The 22,776-nt window shown below is 32.9% G+C and overlaps 1 protein-coding gene across 1 annotated transcript in view; it reads right to left on the bottom strand.

Annotated features, from left to right (window-relative positions):
- The window catches only part of LOC106460021 (Down syndrome cell adhesion molecule homolog), a 112,873-nt gene that overhangs the window by 79,871 nt on the left and 10,226 nt on the right, over nt 1-22,776 (bottom strand). Inside the window, exon 2 of the mRNA XM_022386616.1 lies at nt 8,719-9,042. Within this exon, the coding sequence (XP_022242324.1) occupies nt 8,719-9,042 (324 nt within the window). The remainder of the gene's footprint in view (nt 1-8,718; nt 9,043-22,776) is intronic.

The following is a 22,776-nucleotide window of genomic DNA, read 5'->3' as shown; positions in this document are numbered from 1 at the left end:
CGATGCCCCAAAGGATCAATGAACTCCACGAAGCGAAAGGAAGGTCTACTAGATGTTAATTAAACTATAAATATATCAATTCATGTGAATATGACTGAAATTTTCATTTTTTCTGAAAATGTGGTGTCTATTTACTTGTGACCACGCTGTGTATAGCTACTGTAAAGCGTTACAACGAAAAAAGAAAATAGTTGACATATATATATATATATATATAGCACTGCTTTAAAAGGATTTGAAGAGAATGTTTTAAAAGAGCATGTGTAACAGTCGGACTAAATCTTTTGATGAGTATGTATGTAGTCTATCTATCTAATCAACCAGTAAAAATGAAGTAAATATTCAATAAAGAACGCGGCAACGTCTGAAGAGGTTTCATACAGCCAAACTAAGAACAAAGATTTGTCTGACTACTGAAATGAAAGAGGAATATTCCGACAAAGTATGAAAAACAACTGTAACTAGAAGAGACATTTGAGATAAAATAAATATATACAACAGTACTTCTTTAAATACAGAATCTATAGAATAATACAAAAGAGTTCTAATCGTAAACACCGAAATCTATAAGTCCACTTGTCTCAGGACTAACATTAGTTAAGCCTTCATTAAGTACGGCCTATATTCGATAAAGAGATACTTTAACACTGTAACTTGTGTACGTTTTTTGCTTTAGCTTGGTTAGGGCTAAATTTCACCGTACTTAATACTATCAATAAATAAATGTCTACTAAAATATATTTATATCCGCCTTTTGTTTACATCCGTTGAAATGAAGTGCACGCGCATTTTCAGTGCAGATAATGGTTAGCAGTTAATGTCAATTAAAGTCTAAAGACGCAGAATTGCTCGCTTATGTTACGTAAATTAAATTATAATATCAATAATATTTTTCAAAATGAAAATTTTAAGCTGATTCGGGAAACGTGATATTCTATTGCTATTAAGAAAAAATATAAAGTATTTCTGAGTATTATTATAATAGATTGCACAGGACTTGTAAATAACGACAAACATAATTAAACAAATTTTTAAATACGGGCAGTTTTAGGTACTTACCAACAGGAGGTAAAAAGAGAAACACTATCTAATTACTTGCATTTTTATTTTGAGAAATACACCATCCATTTGTAGGAGTGGGTATGGTAAAGAATATCAAAGATGGTTGATGACAGCAAAACAACTGTTTATATTTTCAACAATAAGATAAAATTTTATTCACATTGTGGTTTGTATATAACTATATACATTGGCTTAAAACTATTGAAAGAGACTCGAGTATGTGTAGCACTAATTTAAACTGTAGTAGTAGAATGTAAGAGACGTAAGTGTGTTTTTATAGCACTGTTATTAAACTACTGTACGATAATGTAAGATTTATATAGTGTAGCTTTGCGTTGAATATAATGCGAGAGAATGAAGGGGATGTGTGTATGTTACAATAAAACGGATTTGTCTATATATCATTCTGATTAATGACAGTTTGGGCATTTATTACGAGATATATTTTACAATATTTGATCTAGTTCACACCAAGAACTAAACTAGATGATAGTAAACAACATGCGGATCTGTTTTTAGTCCAGGACTTGCCTATTTAAAGTTATGGTATTATTCCGGACAAAGCGCTGGTCTGGTCAAGTCCTGACTTGTGTAAAATTAAGACGTGGTTCTAGTTTGATTTATGTCCTCGTCTGCGTTTGGGTAAGATCCTGTTTTGCTATTGGCTCATGTCCTGGTCTGAGGATGTTTCAGGTCATATTTAGGCTCTTATTTGGTTGAGCATCTGGTCTTTTTTTCGGACATTAGTCCATTTCTAGTCCAAACTCCTGACCTACCATCAGGTTTAGTTCTGTTCCTGGTCCAGACTTGATATTTCTCCATATACTTCTCTGGTACATGTTCTTATCCTAGTTTGAACATCAACTGTTATGGTTTAGCTGGTGCCATTGTCTTACGTAAATGAAATACAGATCCACTTCACGTAATTGATTTGGTCCAGGTTGTGGTTTGATATAAAGTATAGGTCCAGGTCTTGTTTTGATTCAGGTCCTGGTCTGCTCTAGGCTTGAATATGATCCAGTTATTGATCTGGTTAGTGTTTCGATACAACCTGGGTTCTAGTTTGTTCAGTCAAGATACTCGTCTTGCTCTGACTAGTTATTTAAGGGCTCAGTCCAACCAACTCTAACTTATATATTAAAAACTATTCTACCTAAAGGTGTATATACACAAATTCAAGACTTACCACTTTATTCGAGATTGATAAAAGATATTACGAAAATTGTAATTGATTTGGTCTTACTGTTTATATTTTAGTTCTTGATATAAGCATATCGTGAATTAACAAATAATTCTCCCTAGGAGGCTACCTTGCTAATTATAAAGTTAACATTTTGCCGTTTTATCATCAGTCTATAAAATTTAATATTTCCGTTAATAGGAAGGCGTTATCCCAGAAAGAAAATTAATGAAGTTTCAGCCATAGATTATCTGTTCATCTGGAGGTATATCGTTAATTAAAAGTTCAAACTAATTTCTTCAATCTCTAATATGTTGAATGAGCAAGACAGGCATAGAACACATCACTACATCTTGGATCCGCCCTTCAGACAAAGGTATTCCTTTGTCACGAAATTTATGTAGGCCTTTGGAGAATTCGCCAGATATAAACTGCTTGTTCACACAATGAAGAATATTAGACTTACGATAAGAAGCCAAAGGTAATGCGTCACTGTACACGAACATATTATAGAACACGTTTTTTGACGATGCTGTAAAAGGAGTTGCTCTTAATATATATATATGCAGACAGAACAATAACTGTTTTCTATTTATATAATCACCATAATCACTCACTGAATTTTAGCTATAGTAATATCAGCAATAAAAGAAAAGGAGGTTTGATTTATTTTCTGGATATATTCTACACTTTGTTCCTTTCCTTCGTTTGTTTTGAGTATCTTTTTCATTCTATCCATTTTCTTAGCTTGTTCTATTGTTTTAAATATATTTTGCATTTTATTCACTCTCTTTGCTTGTTCTACTGTTTCGAATACATTCTGCACTTTGCATAGTCTCTTCATTTTTGTCCTCCATTTTTAAGCATCATTTGCATTTTTCGTTGTTCTATTGTTTTAAGTATCTTCCGAAACTAACATGCTCTTTTCCCTTGTTCTATTGCTTTAGTACATTTGTTATCTCTCTTCTTGTTCTTTTGTTTTGAATACTTTCTGAACTTTGTCCACTCTCTTCTGTTCTTCCACTCTTTTGTGAATCTTCTACACATTACCTACTCTTTTCGCTTTTTCTATTGATTTAGTATATTCTGTCTTTTATTCAATCTCTTCGCTTCTTCTATTGATTTAGTATATTCTGTTCTTTATTCAATCTCTTCGCTTCTTCTATTGATTTAGCATATTCTGTTCTTTATCCAATCTCTTCGCTTCTTCTATTGATTTAGTATATTCTGTTCTTTATTCAATCTCTTCGCTTCTTCTATTGATTTAGCATATTCTGTTCTTTATCCAATCTCTTCGCTTCTTCTATGGATTTAGTATATTCTGTTCTTTATTCAATCTCTTCGCTTCTTCTATTGATTTAGTATATTCTGTCTTTTATCCAATCTCTTCGTGTCCTCTATTTTTTTGAGCACCTTCTGCCCTTTGTACCCTCTCTTCGCTTGTTCTAATGTTTTGAGCACAGTCTACATTTTGTCCACTTTCTTCTCTTGCCTTGTATAATTTTGAGCACCTTCTGCACTTTATCCACTTCTTTCGCTTGTTCTGTTGTTTAGAGTACCTTTCGCTTTTTATCCACTCTTTTCTGTTCTTTTACTGTTTTATTTACTCTTTTCGCCTGTTCTGTTGTTTTAGTTTTTTGTTCACACTATCTTAGCTTTTTGTGTTGTTTTGAGCATCTCACAAACTTTATCCTTTCTCTTTGTTTGTTGTATTATTTTGAGAATTTTCAGCACTTTATCTATTTTAAATTAATTGGACTAGATTTTATCTAGATGAAAATTTCGTTTCACTGGAATTTGGTTTAGAAACCTAAAATGTCTTGGCTATAAACTTAATTTTGATTGTTAGGTAAAAATCATTAGCATTTAATATTAAATTCCGAGCAGAGAAAGCTACCTAGTTAGATAAAAAATAAATCAGCCTGGTAATGAGTAAAATTAATAAAACACACTGTTCTTACTTATAAAGATTAGTATTCAATGTTTCATCAGTTGGGTAGCCTTATTAATCACGATATTAATATAAACTAGGTTGTTTTAAACGTCTTTCTAAGTAACCCCCTTATATAATAAAATTATATTTCTGTATAAACTGGATATATGTAACATTACTCTTTAAATTTAATACAGCTTTCATAGATATAATTTTCACTTTTTATACGCTTGTTAACTTAAACGTGATACAGTTATATACTCGTTTCTATGTTAATGGTAACCAGTATTTGAGTGTAGCGATAAACATAACCTGGGATAGTTGTCATGTTGAGCGTTAATCAACATACATTTAACATACTTTAAACTAATGCCATATAACGTTGTTTAAACGTAGGCTAACTCATTAGGTTTACTATGGCTGTGTGTAAAAAAAAAACAGGTTGTAGGTATTAAAAGAGTGAATGTGTGTGAATCCTTCGAATGTTGTTATACATATTTTACCATAGTGCCTGTAACAAATATTTTCACACATTACTAAGAAACACTTGAAGATACAACATGTTTATATAAAAAAAGAACCCATTAGTTTTATTCATATTTCTAATTAATTATGGCAGGAGCAGAAACAAGATTACTTCGCCAAACCCTAAAAAAAAAGAAAAAAGAGAGAGACACAGGCGTAGTTCATTTGTTTATTACAGAGAGACACAGGCGTAGTTCATTTGTTTATTCTGGTAGTGAGACATGTGCGGATTTATACACTTCCTGTCAAGTATAAACACGTGCGCGAGTGTGTACTTACAAACAAATAAGTATATATATATTACTTCTTCTTACATATAAGATTACTATAACGTTTACAGGTATGTTCTGTTATCTACCTAAATAAACTGTGAGATTAACAGCAAGTAAAAAAGGTGTAAAACATATTATCATGTGTTATATTGAGTATTACATGGAATATACATAAAACAATGAGCCAATTATTTACGTGCAACAGTGTTTACAAATATTCTAAAACGCGGAATATTAATAGTTTAATATTATACACTCCGCGAGTAATAGCAACGGTTTAGTTTTGAACTGAAGAATATTTTATCTAAATGCGTATAATAATAAAATCTCGTAGAGAAATGGACTTAATCTTCTTCCCACAAGTATGTTAGTTAGATAGAAAGAAAGAAAGACAGGTAGATAGATAGATAAACAAATGATATTAATTATGTTTACTGGATATTGGAAACAAACTACTTAATACTAAGAATATTGAAGAGCATGTTGTCTGTCACCCTAAGATAAACAGTACATTCTAAAAGATGTACTGTTAAAGTGTATTACCTTTAATAAATATACGTCCTGTAAAATTGTAGCACCATTTAATATATACACGTAGTGCCAAAGTGTAATACCATTTAATATATACAAGTAGTGCCAAAATGTAATACTATTTAATATATAAAAGTACTGTTAAAATGTAATATCATTTAATATATAATAGGTGTACTTCCGCAGAGTCCCAGAAAGTGTTATGTTTCATGAATAAATAAAAGTTAAGATGAATAAATATTTGTATTTCTTGCTTTCGAAGTTCATATGTCATGCTGTTTTGTAGCCTACAGAATGCATAATTCTTCTCGTGAATCATGGCATGCGCACATTTTCCTGACGTCACGATAGTACAAATTGCAATATTAAACGTCCCTTATGTTGACGTCGTTTTAGTGTCTACTGACTGACTGACAGATAACATACTATGTATTACTATGCATATCACTATCTATAATAGCAACAGGGCACGCATTTCTATACTTATCCTCAACAATGAATTCATCATTATGTATAAAATCAGTATTTCACATATCATGTATAGTTTCACATTATGTTACATGACGTTGAAAATGAGGAATTTTGTTAAAAAATTAGAAGTTCAATGGGGTAAAGTTGTTAATCAGTCAAATAGACGATACGTATGTCTTTTTAAGAGTAAGAAAGAATCATTTTAAACTAAGAAAATTGTATTCCATAAATATATAACTAAGAGACGCTTTATCAAAAGCTCACTTTTCTTTAAACATGTTTTTATGCTCATCGATTTGTAGGTGTTCATTCCAATCGTGTTAATACAGAGTAGCGTCTTGTGATAGAAGAAAATTTTTCTCTGATTATTTTTTCTTATTTCAAGAAAGTTTCGACAGAGTGAATATTTGTCATTGCAAGTTGTGTTGCTGATAATGTCAAACGCCATTCCGAATGAACTGTATAATTAAAACGTGTTTTGTAATATTTAATTCATAAATATCTTATATTTGCATGCGACAATGGCGACATCTGTAAATATGAAATGGTTCTCGCGATAACGAAGCAATTATTTGTTAAACTTCTCAAGGGAGAAAAAAACAACAACAACCATTAAGGAAATAACAAATAAATCTAATATTTCGCTGAAATTTGCATTGATTAAATCTTTTTAGAAGCAAGGGAAGGGGTCGAGAGGGTATTTCGGGGAGGAAGAGAAATGAAGAGAAAACTCATTTCCGGATGCCACTTCTACTCGGAACTCAAAACAAATAGCAAACTCAAAGAGACGAGTCACGTGGCTGTTAAAGGTAAAGCAGAATGTGTTTTGACAGCTCTGTTTTCTGTGGCTTGAAATGGAAGACCTAACTTTTCATGCTCCTTTAATATTTGAAACTGAACCATCAAATTCCTAGGTTAATGCCCCGCCGTCACCAAAATGTTGATTTAATTGAAGTTTAATGTTCTAAATGCACTTCTTATATGCACTGCCCATATTAAAATAAGAACAAAACAAAAAGAGTACAAGTCATGAAGTAATGTTTGCTTTCATTCAGAAACTTATTTAGATCGATGCTTTCGAAGAATCGGCATTGAACACTACTGTGTACAAGTAGCATCAATATGCTTTTAATGATAGGATTTTATATTAAAGAGGTCAATAAACATCTATTTGAATTAGCATCTGACGTAAGTGTGTATATATATATATACCCATCACATAAGTGTCTGTATATGTATACCCATGGATACAAATAGGTGTGAACAAACTATATACCTAGTGAGACATGAGAACATTAGTTAATATAATCGTACGGAGTTACTTCACGCTCTGCTGCCTCCATTAGTTTCCAAACCCAGAGAAGGCGCTACGTGTATGCCGTTCATTTAGCACCACTGTTCATTAAGTGTTTTTACAGTTATTATAACGAGGTTGCTCGGAACATCTATAAATAGTGGATGTAATCCTCACATAAAAGTGGATGTTCATATATGTATGTATTCTGATAATCCCAAATACTTTATATATTATCTATTAATACTCAATAATTAAAAGCAAATATGGTAACTGTTGGAAATTCCAAACAACAAAGCATTGCCAAAATCCTTACAGTGATTGACGAGCCGAATTTGACCTACCTCTATCTCCATCTTAAAATATGAATTTGTTTTGTTGTTAACCACAAAGCTGTAGCATAGGCTATCTGTGCTGTGCCCATCGCAGAGATTGAACTCAGAGTTTTGATTTGATAAACCTTCAGGTTTACCACTGAACCACCAGAGTGCAAGATCGTTCATGAGAAATAGTTCCATAAATGTTAAAACTGAGTATTTAGATTAGCCTGTAACATTCGAATCTTACACCTTTGTATTTCTTCATTCTTTGAATGTGTATAATTCCTAATTCGTCCTATATTTATTTATTTTATTATACTTTTTAAACTTCATGATTTGCTGTGTGTCTGGTTTTCCTGACTTATTTTATATTTCTAAATCTTTATTTTTTTAGCTAAAAAAAGAAAATATATTGTTGAAACTTGACGTAATCTCCGTCATTATTCTACACATGTTGAAGCCAAACTGAAGTTTAAAGAATATCGCTGTATAATACTCGTGTAAAGAAATTTCAATAAAAATGATATTTCTTCACATTTTCTATGTTTCTTATGATTTGTTTTACATTCGTAATTTATAGTTAGTGTTCTAAGTGTAGTTTCTAAATCATTGCTTATGCATAATATTACTTTTATGTCTGCATATTCTTAATATGTTCAGAACAACTTATTTGAATCTTCATGTACTTGGTAGAACAACCTGATCCGGTATTAAATATTACGGGAAGCTTCATTCACGAGTCTTGTCGTTAACATTTACAACAAAGTGAAGCGGGCACTGTTAATGGTTGCAGTCGACTAAGATACGAAAGCTTTTCCTTTGTACACAGAGAAAGATTGTTGTTAATCGCAAAGATACATAGTAGGCTATCCGTGTTGTGCTCACCACGGGCGTCGAAACTCAGTATTTAGCGTTATAAGCCTTCAGACTTACTGGGGAAGAAAGGGATGGTAAGAATAACGTATGTTAAATAGGATTGAAAAAATAGTAAAATGATTGAACTTCGAAGTTTTGCAAAGCATCAACTCAAAATATTAAACGCCAATACTTTTAAGTTAAAAATTGTACAAGGAAAATGATTTCAGAAACAGGAAAAAAAAGAACACAAATATAAAGCCCATTTTACTTACCACCTTTGACTTTAACTTCTCTACTTCCTATTGTGCCAACTGAATTAGAAGCAATGCACCGGTAGGTGGCGTCATGGATCTCCTGTCTAAAATCTTCACCTCGAAATGGAGGGAAAACAAGTGCTCCATCACTACGTACGTAACGGAGACCTGTGACATCACTGACCGCTATCCTGTCATTCACTGACCAACTGACCGTTGGAGAAGGATTACCATGCGCTAAACATTGAATAACAGCTCCGGTTGTGTTTGAAAAGTCAATATTATGTGGAGGTTCTTGAAGAAAAACGGGCCCCTTTTGTCGGTCCACAGCAACCGTAACGTCTGTTATAAAGTAGAACCCAAAAATGTTATTTTTTGTAGAATCATAAACTTAGCTAATTATTTTTCACTACTAACCAATCCTAGTATTGTAAACCTGGTGACTTTAATTCACGTATAATAAAGTATTAAAACACCACGACATTAAAATAATCATTTCTGTGGAATAATTCTTTCTATAGTATGTGAATATGTAGGTGAAGCCAACGTATCTGTTAAATATTTGTACTTAAATAACGCCAAAATAATATGAAGAGAACAATCATAATATTTAGTAATTATTTCATGGTGTATGGATTTTTTCCAAATTTTGTAAAATCAACGTCATTCTCATAACGATAAATCAAATACTTTGCACATTTTATTTAACTTATAGACTACAGTTATTTTGCTGTATGGGAAAAAATCGGTTGCGCATTGTATCCAAACACACTTCTCGATAAAACTAACTGGAACAGAAACCTTTCGCCAATTTACATTCGTATCAAAGCGTCTTTGATTCACTATTATCTGTTAGAGTATTGCACCAAGTTTAATTAAATGAGAAAAACCTCGCAGCTTATATTAGTGAACGTTTTTTTTGTTGTTTTTTTAGAATAATATTATGATCAAAATCGACTATATCATTGACTGAGATCATCAAGCGAAGTGTTAATTTTGGTAACTTCATCTACCGATTTCAGTTTCTGAATACTCATACTTGACATTTTTTACAGGGAAGTTCACATTTTACTAAAGGATTAATGAAGAAGTGGAAATAAATAAGCACGTTTTTCAAATTGATAGATCAAAAATGATAATAATGTAATTAACGATATAAATCAAACTTTAGGAAATATCCAAACATTGGATACAAGATAATCTGTTTAAAGACGTACTGGTTTAGTAAGAAAGTAAACGTTATCTATGCACTATATATATATATATCAAATTTCATAAAAATATATTTAATCGAATTTGAACGTGGACCCAAAAATATGCTATTTTAATCTCATAATAAACGTAATCTGTAGATAGTTTACGATAAGTGTAAGGATAACATATAAAATAAAAAGAAGTCAGGTCTCAACATATACTGGAACAAGACTGTTTAAAATATACCCTTTTTTTCTGATAAGATCATGTAGACAGTTTCAACTCTCTTTTACCAATAATAGTCGTAGATCTTTTCAACCTGTTTTCATTTATGTTGTTCAAAATTGACATTCACTTTCAGCTAATACATTCTAAACTTGAGCTTTCTATTGAATTCAAAATCACGGCTATTCAGCCAGTAATTTCGCAATCTGATTTATTTTATTCTGGGAATTCTATAACAGTTAAACCCGTTCAGCAGAAGTTAATGAAATATCTAATAAAATTCACTAAATTGAAGTATAATGTAATTTAAAGTTTCGTGAAGTCTGTTCAAAACTCATGATCACACTCCTAGATTTGGAAGTGACTGTGGTAGTTGTATACATGTACTGTATATAATCTCGTGGGTAAACGAGTTCTCTGTCAAAAGCCAGAATAATCTGATCTGTCATTTATATAACGCAGCTCCATGGTAATCTACGAATAAAACTGTCATCTTTTTGCATTTTTTTTCTTTAAGTAATTTCCGAATAAGCGAATACCAACGTATTAAGGTTACCGTTTTCTTTCTTATTTATTTATATGCGACATAGATGGACGTTTTCTGTGTGTGTTGTGACTAACGCAAATGCTACAGATCTGTGAAACACAAAAATTGATGGAACGTTTATGTTTTATAATTCTGGATTATTGAACATAAAAGATTAATTTCCATCATTACATGACTTTGTAAGTAAAAAGTAAAAACAGAAACGATTAAAAAAATGTGTTATTCGAATTATTTTCGGTTTTACTTTCACCTTTTGGGATGAAATTCCTGGATTAAGAGACTTTATATTGTAAATAATACGATATTTCAGTATAAAATATATTTCAATTTAATTTCAAATAGTGGGATGTAAAAAGCATATCGAGTAACACGTGGTCCCGTCTTAAATGCTGTAAATATTGAGATACTTAAAACATTATACACAGTATAAGAACTGTAGGTAGGCTCTATCTTCTTCCTATGTTTTTTTTTAAATTTTTATGCTATCAAGCTGTATTGTAACGGCTACTTAGTTGTGTCTTTATAGCGTTCACTCAGCTTTACAACCCTATAAATTTTGTTAAGTTACACGCTTATCTAATTATAGCGGACTTTGCCAACGGTGTCTGGTCCAATATATGAATTTTTCACACAGTCAATCGATAAATGTTGTTATTTAGAACATTTAACGTTTGCGATATAAAATTCCCATCAGGTGCCATTAAAGAACGTTTCATAGCTTGGAGTTACAGAATGTTGGCAGAGATTGTCTAACATCAACCAAGACTGGCATTATGTTCTTTTCTATTGCACTCAATCTATCGAAATATTCCTCGCTGTTATTTGGATCTGATAGCGCTTTGGATCATCAAGGAAATACAATCAAACCAGATGTTACATTTTTATAAGACAATCACGAAATAAGGTCAGTTTAATGGTACAAAATTACTTTCCTAACTTTTAAAATATAAGTCATTCACGACGAAGGATTTACATTTTAAATGGATATTTCAAGCAACAAAATTTCAAGTCAAAATAGTTGAATTATTTCTTCATAAATTGGAACGAATCTGGAATTTTCAACTGAACGACTCATTATGGGCTAAACGGCTAGGTCAGAGAGATCAAGGGCTTGAGTATAGATGTTTCTAATTTTGAAATGCTGACTAGAAGAAGAGTAGCTAGTCAGAAGCAACAGCCGCCACAAAAGTTTTATACGGTTCTTTGAACGAAGCAACGGGTTTGGATATCACTTTTATAAAGTAACCACAGTTAAAGTGCTGAGCGTATTAAGTGGCATCACATTTTGAGCCCCACATCCTTCGGTCCTACATTGTTTTACTATTTCGCAACAGGATTGCGCTGACATTATAAAAAATTATCTATATGTGAGCGAAAACAGTGAACTAATTTAGTGGAACATTAAACTGATTCACTGTTTTCACTCAAAGTTCATTCATTTAAGTTTTGTTTTGTTTGTTGTTAAACGTAAAGCTGTACAATGCCCTCTCTGTGCTCTGCTCACCACGGGTATCGAAACCAGATTTTTATTGTCGTAAGCCTGTAGACTTACCGCTGAACCACTAGGGGACCATCCAGTTAGGTATAGGTACTTTAGGCTAGAGATGAAAATCACAGCAGAATGATAGCAATATAAGACGATTTAGTGATAAAAATGACGGTAACTTGTTTATTGACGAATCTTTTGGACAACACGTGAGTAGAATAGGAACTGCAAATTTTTCACGTTGAATTGAAGAGGGTGTAAGTTTAAGACTCGGTAAAGAAGGAGTTTGTGGAGCTTGAAACGATGTTTTTTCATCATATATGCTATAAACGTTAGAATTCACTACCTTAACTTTACACAAAATTCTATTAACTAAGGATATTTGGTCTATGAACATGCTTCAAAAACTGAAGTGACCTTTTTAGGTTTCAGCCTAATACCACTTTTGGTATGGTCTAGTGGTTAGGGCACTCAACTAATCCAATTACCGAAAATGCTTGCCCTTTCAACAGTGATGCCACTATAACGTGACGGTGAATGATACTATACTATTCGTTGGTAAAAGAGTAACTCCAGAGTTGGCGGGGGGTGGTATTAACCAGCTGCCTTTCCTGTAGTCTAACACTTTAAAATTAGGGACGGCTGGAGCAGATAGTCATTTAAACAGAAAAACCCTAACAAAGTCAGTTTTTAAAGTTAATAATTCATTATATTAAAAAAAGTGAATGAAACAAATAAAAAAACTTTTTTTTCATGCACAGTCAAACTTTAATTACAATTTTGCATGTTTTGGCAGCATTTCACTGTCATCATCAGAAGTAATAATTTTTTACACTCCGACGATGGCAGTCAAATACTGCCGAAACAGTTGTAATTAAAGTTTGATTGTGAATGCAGGAAGTTGTTTTTACATGTTTCAGTAAAATATGCACAACTCTGTCACTATGTAAAAAAAAAAAGTGTTTCTACTATTTTCTAAATTGATATGGCTGGGTAGATGATAGTCTGCTACACACTCTGATTCTCGTCCTACTATTTTCTAAATTGATATGGCTGGGTAGATGATAATCTACTACACACTCTGATTCTCGTCCTACTATTTTCTAAATTGATATGGCTGGGTAGATGATAATCTACTACACAATCCGATTCTCGTCCTACTATTTTCTAAATTGATATGGCCGGGTAGATGATAGTCTGCTACACACTCTGATTCTCGTCCTACTATTTTCTAAATTGATATGGCTGGGTAGATGATAGTCTGCTACACACTCTGATTTTCGTCCTTTGGAATGAATAAAGTATCATGATTGTTTTGTCTTTTAACTCTTACGTTATGACTACCGAAGTTGTTTGTAATAGTTTTTCATTCTAATTTATCAGTAATTTGATAATAATTGTGACGTAATCTCCTGAGTTCAGAACGTAGACTGAATATATTTGACGTGAGACAAACAACTATGTTACAGAGTAAATCTGTATCTAATAGCAGGTGCTCTGTCTCGCCACAGAACTTTGGCCATTTAGTGCCATTTAGCTTCTCCTCTATTTAAACACTTTGTAGTAATGTCAAAACTGTTACCATGGAAACGTTAACAAGTGTTCTTTTCTTTCTATGATTCGAAACATATAATGAACATTTTAAGGACTATCGTCATAAGGATGCTCATCTTGATTGCAGTTGAAAAGAAAATACGTTGGAGGGTAGGTTTCATTAACTTAATAACAAGATCCACGTGTCCTCACGTGATTGTAGCAATTGGTTCACTGAATAGAGACCAAATCAATATCAATTTGTTTTCACATGTGGAGCGATTAAACTTATGAGCTTTTCTAATGTGTTCTACTAAACTAAGTTTTAATAAGAATTTATATTCAAATTCTGCCCAATTTAATTACTTTATAATGCAATTTTTTTATTCAATTTTAAAAGTTTCCCTTATATCTGTCTGAAAGAGGTTTATATATATATATATATAGTTACGAATTATCTCTCTGTTCTTTCCCTTCATTGGAGCATCATCTCCTATACCTTTTGTCATTGCTCAGAATTTAGTCTTTTCTTTTCAATATCGCTAGATATTAGAAGTGTTGTTTATCAAGAATAGAGCTTTAGTAACAATAGTAAAAGTAAATCTAACGGGGGAATTCAGTTCACCAGAAAACCGTTAGTTACAGGAGCATCTTATAACTCTTTCTAACGTCTTACATTTTATTTATTTGAAACATTTAAAGTTATAAAGGTAGAATAAAACGTCATTCAGCAGTTTAACTGATATATTGTTTTATAAAAAAAAGAGTTACATTCGCAATCACGACTACTAACTATTCAGGAAATGAGGTATAAAGATAAGATGAAATTAAAATTTCCACTGTCATCATAGCAACTAAGGACTAAACGATGTTGTCATAGCAACACATAGCAACTAAGGACTAAACTGCTACGTAGTTAAGTCTTCCGTGTTGGGAGTAACGTCATCCACCAGGTATAAAGATAAGATGAAATTATAATTTCCACTGTCATCGTAGCAACTAAGGACTAAACGATGTTGTCATAGCAACACTAAGGACTAAACTGCTACGTAGTTAAGTCTTCCGTGTTTGAAGCAACGTCATCCACCATTAAAACTGTAACTTTTTCTGCTTTAATCTGACATAAAAAAAGAAATTCAATTTTCCTGGCATTCACTGATAATAAACAGAACAGAAAAGTTAGAAATTAGAAGTGTTAGGAGTTTAGGGAAGTTAAGGAGTTTACAGAGTAACTGTTGTGCGTTTCGTCCTACAGACCTCATCATCGAGTTGTTATTATTAAAGTTTGAATAACGTATGTCGCTACTAGCCAAGCACAATATGGATGTACATCCCTTTGTTAGACTTCCAGGAAATTAATATAATCAATACACAATAGGTAAGTGGAAAGTACGTAAACCACTGCTAGTTCGCACTATCGTTTCATTACTCTTAAACTCCTATACTATCAACAGTAGAATCGATATTTGCTAGCACTCTTAGACAAGTTGTTAAAAGAAGGCCATACACGAAGTAAATATGTTGCGTATACTATTTAATATCTACAGTTATAGCAAACTAGAATGAATCTGTACTGATAAAGAATACAGACAGAAATGTGAGTTGAGTAACGACAAACAAAAGTGCACATGCAACCAGAGGGGTAAATATGTCTATCATAGATTAAACGTGTAATAACAAAAGGATTTTACAGTAAACACATATTAACATCTAAACACAGAGGGATGTATACCAATACTAGCAAAACAGAAATGAACGAGTAAACAGAGAAAGACATATCAATGATAATAACAAAGAGAGATGTTGTAAACAAACAAAGGCACATTAACAGTAACAATAAAGCGGAGATGAACGTGTCAGTCGTAACATCAAACTGAGATAAAAGTGTGAACACAAACGAAAGTGCCAGTTGTGACATCAATCTCAGATAAAAGTGTAAACACAATCGAAAGTGCCAGTTGTGACATCAAACTGAATGAAAATATAAACACATACGCAAGTGTTAGTTATGACATCAAACTAAGATGAAAGTACAAACACCAAAGGATGTATCAATAGTAACAACAAACAAATAACGTGTAAACATAGAGAGATGTAGCAATGGCAACAAAAAAAAACAAGTATGTCTAAACACAAAGGAATGTATATCTATATTGAAACTAAACCGATATGAATGTGCAAACACAGGGGAATGCATCAATCGTAACATCATAGATGAAAACGTAAACACAAATGAACGCGTAAATAGGAGGATGCGTCTAAAGTAACAACAAATAGAGATGAACGTATAAACAAAGCATTATAGGTATACCAAAAGTAACAAGGAAGGGATATAGAGATGAACATGTAAACACAGAAAGGAAGAACTTTCACAAACACAAACCACAGATGCACATATAAATACAAGGTTGTACCATCAGTGACAAACAGAGATAATCACGTAAACACAAAGGAATGAATTATTACTAACAATGAACCGAAATGACAGTGTATATACAAAATGATGTATTATTATCAACAATGAAACGAAATGACCGTGTATATCCAAAATGATGTATTATTATCAACAATGAAACGAAATGATTGTGTAAAAACAAAGGGATGTATTATTGTCGACTATGAATCAAAATGACTGTGTAAACACAGAATTGTACCATTAGTACCAACAAAACAAGATGATCGTGTAAGCACAGAAGGGTGAATTATTATTATTAACAACGAACCGAAATGATTGCATTTGCTATTAAGTACACAGCTACACAAAGGGCTATCTGTATTCTGCCCACCACATTGTTACCTGCACATCTCCAGCTTGTATAATTCTTATTTTGTGTATATATATATATTAATTCAAAATGCTTGTTCTGTTGGAATTTAGAGTTTAGCCATGGAAACCATAAAATCCGTGGCGGAGTTGTTAAAATCTTTCTTAAATTTGTAGTTTTATTGCAAAGGGAATTAAAGAAACTGCTGCAAATATTTTCTGAGTCAATGTCGGCGTTTGCCTATTGTTTTCTGTCCTACGCTTGGTTGACAGAAGCAAAGGGTAAAGTGGTACATTTGGGATCCACCATTTGAGTTCAAATGGCATGTAAGGTTACTCTGTGTGATTGGTATAATGTATCTGTTCTCTAAAGCAGATGTCTTAGTGGTATTCGTTGGTGAAAGCGATTTCTGTTAAGTCTGTGTCAGATGTCGATTCTATTTAGATACATTCTGGTTTTTGCAGCCAGCAGTGAAAATTTCCCTCTTCTAAACGTGGAACGAGGAAATTTTCTTTGTCATACAAGACTTATCTTTCTCACCACATTAGACAGCCAGTAGCGTATGTCCTAAGTTGAATTGTGTACTAGCCTTAGAAAAGTTCTAACAGCCGTGATGCACAGTGCCACAGGTTCCTGCCATATATAATGATAATAATAAAGGATTTGTACTTATCTGTTAAATTTTGTGTCTTGTAAATAATTCCGTTTGGCCAACTTTCACATCTTGATCCTCTGCATCTATCCAGTTATTTGCTTTAAAGCTCTGGTTATCATGCGAATTCTGAATGTCTTTTAGTCACATAATCTATAACACTTTATCACGGTGTAAGAAATATTAAGTAATGATTTGGCGCTATGACTATGGATCTAACTAAGATTAGTTGTGGGTTAAGGTTGGCGATTTAAAGCGCTTCCTTCTAATAATTATCTGTCGTTTGTTATTGTTTCTTTCTTTACAAGTAACTAGAACTATTTCTTTTTGCTACGGTATATGAAACCTAAACCAAGAGGAAAAGAAGCATCCTGGGAGTTGACTAAGATGAAATAAGTGAGAAGTGAGAAGAAGCTGATCTTGGAGCTGGAGTGATAATCCAGAGTTACAAGGATAACTTCCGACTCATTTTACTGTTCTACACTAGCCAGTGACAAAAGCAATTATTATACAATCAAAAAGAAATTCTTACAGTTGTAGACTTTGTGAAACACTTTTGACACTAAAAAAGGATGAAAGTTATGATTGGAAGGTATGATAATATATTGTATAACAATGCTAGAGGACCACTATTTCATTGTATAATACTACTCAAGTCAACAGTATGTAACTGCTGAGCAACTCTTCAGTAAATCAAATGAACTATCTCTATTTGCAAAACGTCCTGATTCTAACGTATAAGGCCACAGTTAAGGTTAAAGGTGCTGCAGTAATGCATCGAAAATGTAAGTCCTAAAAAGTCCATGAAGAGCAGCTAAAGCATTCAGATATAGCCGTGGTACTGCTTACTGTAACAACTAGCCCACACACAACCTCGAGCAGTTATTTAAACAATTAGAATAGTGGGGGATTGTTTATCATCACTATGGCCTACACAAATGTAATATGATTCAACTAGTGGTATTTAGTGTTCAAATACAAGAACCATTGCAAACTAGGTAATATCACAAAGTATGACCAGCCTAAAGAGGTGGTTTTACTGGTCATATTCCTACAAAGGTTTAATAAGTTAAGTAAATACCGCAATTTGTGTACTGTCAAGAGGAAAAGCTAACCATGCGTGGGTAAGTTGTGACAGAGAATAGTAAGTTCTCCAATGTAGAGAACAGTCATGATATTGCCAGAAATAGTTAAATGTAATTGATACGTAATGGCTGTGATGTATTACCTTACAAAGTGCATTGAAACATATTCTCTCACTAACACTTTATAACAGTCTTTGGCTGGTAACTTAGTAATGCAATGAATATTTCACTTTGGAGTATATGGAGAAATAAATATCAATAAAATAGTGAAATTTGGCAGTTTACTCTTTGCTGAGTTGTGACAGCTATTTGATGAGACATAATTCACCTTATCATCTTTCGTCTGACTGAATAAGATGTACAATAGTGGGTGTGTTGAGATAGTAGTTCACTCTATCCTCAATCAGATTGTCTGGTTGAATGAGGTGTATAAAATGTTAATTGGAGACAGACTAACCAAAACGATCAATAGCCACATGTTACTATGACACATGAGACAATATATCAATAGCATAATGGTTGTTTCTTAACTCTCAACATATGGAACAGAAGTTATACTTTATTTGGATCTGATACATGATCTTCAGTTACTGAAACATTACAGAAGATAAACAGGAGAGTTTAGTGTAGTTCAATACTGCTGTTATTGAGGTACATGTATAAGCATGAAAATAGGCAAGAAAAGGAACAGTATGACATAAAATATATTATGATAAATTGTGAAAGAAATGGTTCGAACTCGGAGACTGGCTATAGATCCTAATGAATTGGACTATATTTCACTATTAAATATGTTTCTTTCCAGATGAGGGATGTTTAATCCAACAACTCCATTGCAATTAGAAGTGGGTGCATCTCATGGTTAATCAAGGTTACAAGTGACTCCCTAAATAACCTTTTTAAACCAGTTAAGGATCAAGAGCCGGCAATAGTGTTGGAAACAAACTGACAACCTCCAAATTCCAGATAAGTTCTATGACTAATGTCTCAACCCCTTGGCTAGAACGATTGAGATTGGAAGTTTGCTAATGTTACTCCCCTTTTCAAAGGAGATGATAAAAAGTATAAGCGTATTAGTCTTACATCAGTGGTGGGAAATGTTTTTGAAAGTCTGGTAAAAGTTGCTTTACAAAGTCATTTAACGTGGTTTCATTAGGTAAAAATCTTGTCTTTCTTGGAAGAGATAATTTCTTATGTACCTGAGGGTACAGGTATGGATTGGGTGCACCTGAATTTCCAGAAAGCATTTGATAACGTACCACATAAGAGGCTTGTTAAAAAGTTACATGTATGTATGGAGAGTAAGTTGTTTCATTGGATGGAAAACTGGCTAGATGGAACAAAGCAAAGGTTTGTTATAAATGGAGCTTATTTAAGTTGGACTTATGTCACAAGTGGAGTACTTCAGGGCTCAGTGTTAGGACCTTTGTTCTCTTTAACTTATTTCAACGATATAGATGAAGGAATGGTCATATATTATTTAAATTTGCTGATAATATTATAGTTTTGTGTGTTTTTGGCTGTGAGAAGGTTGCTACGTCTTTACAAAGGAATTTGGTTGATTTGGTGATTTTATTGAATAAATGTGGCAGATAGCTTTTAATTATAATAAATGCAAGTTAATGCATGTGGGATAATACAGTTTGACTTGACAGTATAATGTTGATGGGATTAAACTTATTTGTGTTATAGAAGAAAAAGGTATTGGTGTTCTGGTTCATCAGTCTCTTAAGCCATCCAAGCAATGTACTATTGCGAATGGTAAGACAAATAGAATTTTAGGTTGCATCTATATAAATGTTGAATACAAATCTAAAGAGGTTATAATGTCATTTTATAGATAATTGGATAGACCCCATTTGGAGTAGTGTGTTCAGTCTTTGGCTCCTTACCTTAGAAAGAATATTGAATTGTTGGAAAAGGTTCAAAGAAGGACTACCAAGAAGATACATGTGATAGAAAGGTTGTTATACGAAGATAGGTTAAGATCTCTGAATTTGTTTTCTTTTGAAAAATGAAGAGTTAAATTGGATTTGATTGAGGTGTTTAAGTTTATAAAGGAAACTGATAGCGTTGATGTATAATCTTTTATCGTATTTAATGGTGAGAATAGTGAGACTAAAAGACACAAGTATAAATTTTGTCAGGGTAGAAGTCATCTTCAGCTAAGACAGTTTTATTTTTCTAATAGGGTAGTTGGACTTTGGAATAAGTTGCCTTCAGGTGGGGTAGATGCAGTTAATTTAAGGGAGTTGAAAGGATGTCGTGGTTTTGAGTGTTTTACTTTTATTTTAGAGCTGAGTATAGTAGATGGCATGAATGACCTAGATGAACCAACACGTACATGAAAAACACAAGCTACTACATCAAAAACTTTGAATTTGTTATCCATCTAACCAAAAGAAATCACACAGAATATGTCAGACAGCAGGTTGGAACAATGCTACTGCTTTGTGCTTTCATGTAGATGATGAGGCAAAGATATAGAAACTATCAGGTAGACCTCCATCAGGCCAAAATAATGTACAAAAACCAGGGTCCTAGTGTTAGTAACGCCCAGCACAGAAAGAGGACACCCTCATCAATAGAAAGTTTCCTTGCTACCAACTGCTTTATCATGATCGGTTTTATTAGTTAAATGTTATGATTCATGAGAGTGTGATTTTAGTTTTTTCTCCTTATGTTTATGGTTAAAGTTACCACTTATTCTCCAGTAAAACAATCTGTTTGCTTTTAAACACATCGCTACATTTTTTTGCATCCGTAAGTTTGACCTAGTTTATACCTCACTTTATATTTGTAAGTGAACTGTGTCTTTTGAATTAACTTCTATTTGTATTTGGTTGTGGGTAATGTGTTGTGTTGTAAAATGGTGTTACACACACGTATATTCGTTTTATTTTTATCTTCTTACTTTGTGGAGTATCACTTACTTAGAAATATTTAGTGTCATTATCGCCAGTATTGTGATTATGATTCTTGTAAGTTTATGTGCTTTTATCATTTCCACTGTAGATTTTATTATTCTTACATTTGTTTCTCTGCATTATTTGTAATGATTGAATGATACATGTTAGGTTAGTTTAAGCTGATACTTTAAGTTCATGTTGCAATCAACTCTGTATGTGTCACGTTAGACTGAGGTTACTAGTTGAAAACTTTTACTGTAGTTGCTTTTGGTTATCTTTAAATTGTTATAGAAGCCAAGGTGGCGCTAGAGTTAGCATGTTTATTGTATATTTTAGTCTGTCAATGTGCTTAGGTTTTCTATGCGGAGGTTAGAACAAGGTGAGTAGTTGAATTATTTCGTTGCTTGTTAAGGCAGAAAGTATTTATAATTTGCTCTGTGTTACATGAGCAGTAGTGTCATTTATAACTTTTTACTTTGTACAGAATTCGGAAGTTTTCTTTCTTGTTTCATATATGTATATCGATTATTTATGAATGCTAAATTGGTTATTACTTTGAAACAGGCAATACTCATGTGTGAAATAAGTCATGATGCTATTATGGATTTTTTATTATTATGATCAATGTGTAAATTGTTATTTACAGATCATGGTTTATTTCAAGTCTAAATATTATTAACCATTTAATGAAATTAACTAAGTCCCCGTAGAGATATCTTTGCTGCAGTATTTGCTTGCTTTGTTGTACAATCATCTTAAAAGTTGTGTTTCATCAGTTTCGTTGTTATCATGCTCTGTTTTTCATGTTTTGGGGATATAAATTTTGTTTGTTTGTGTGATGAATTGTTTAGTATGTATAAAAGTTGAAGAGACTGTACACGTTGTCCTACCAGTGCATTGTGATTTCATAAGTCATAAGAGAACGTTTGTATGTTTTGTCTGCCTGAGATCCAAGTTTACCTCGAAGGTTTATGTTTTAAATTAGGACAAGTTGTAAAGCTTAAAGTCAATTAGGTAAAGAACCGTCCTCGAGATAAGGGATTCGATAAACGTTTTATCTTTTAACCTGCACTATTGACATTCCTTTAATTCATATTTTATACATATGCATGTCTATTCATTCATAATTATTTCTGTCCAATTCCGACGTTAGGCACGAGAATTAAAATATCTGTAATGCACTTTGAAACTCATTCAAGGGGCTGTTTTATTGCAAGGGCAATTAGATAGAGTGCTGCCTTGGTATTCCTTTAGTGACCAGTGTTGGTAGCAATTATTCTTTAATGCCTGTCCTACGCCTGCTTACCAGAGGCAGATGTAGAAGTAGTTCAACTGGGTTTCACTTTGAGTTCCATTGGCATGTAAGGAAGTCACTGTGTCTGATTGGATTACTGTACCTATCCTACTGTGTCTGATTGGATTACTGTACCTATCCTACTGTGTCTGATTGGATTACTGTACCTATCCTACTGTGTCTGATTGGATTACTGTACCTATCCTACTGTAGTAGATGTGACTGTGTGAATTGTGTGTGGATGTAGAAGTAGTTCAACTGGGTTTCACTTTGAGTTCCATTGGCATGTAAGGAAGTCACTGTGTCTGATTGGATTACTGTACCTATCCTACTGTGTCTGATTGGATTACTGTACCTATCCTACTGTGTCTGATTGGATTACTGTA

Source organism: Limulus polyphemus, unplaced genomic scaffold (genome assembly GCF_000517525.1).
Source record: "Limulus polyphemus unplaced genomic scaffold, Limulus_polyphemus-2.1.2 Scaffold694, whole genome shotgun sequence".
Taxonomy (NCBI): domain Eukaryota; kingdom Metazoa; phylum Arthropoda; class Merostomata; order Xiphosura; family Limulidae; genus Limulus; species Limulus polyphemus.
This window is presented reverse-complemented; position numbering and strand designations above follow the sequence as displayed.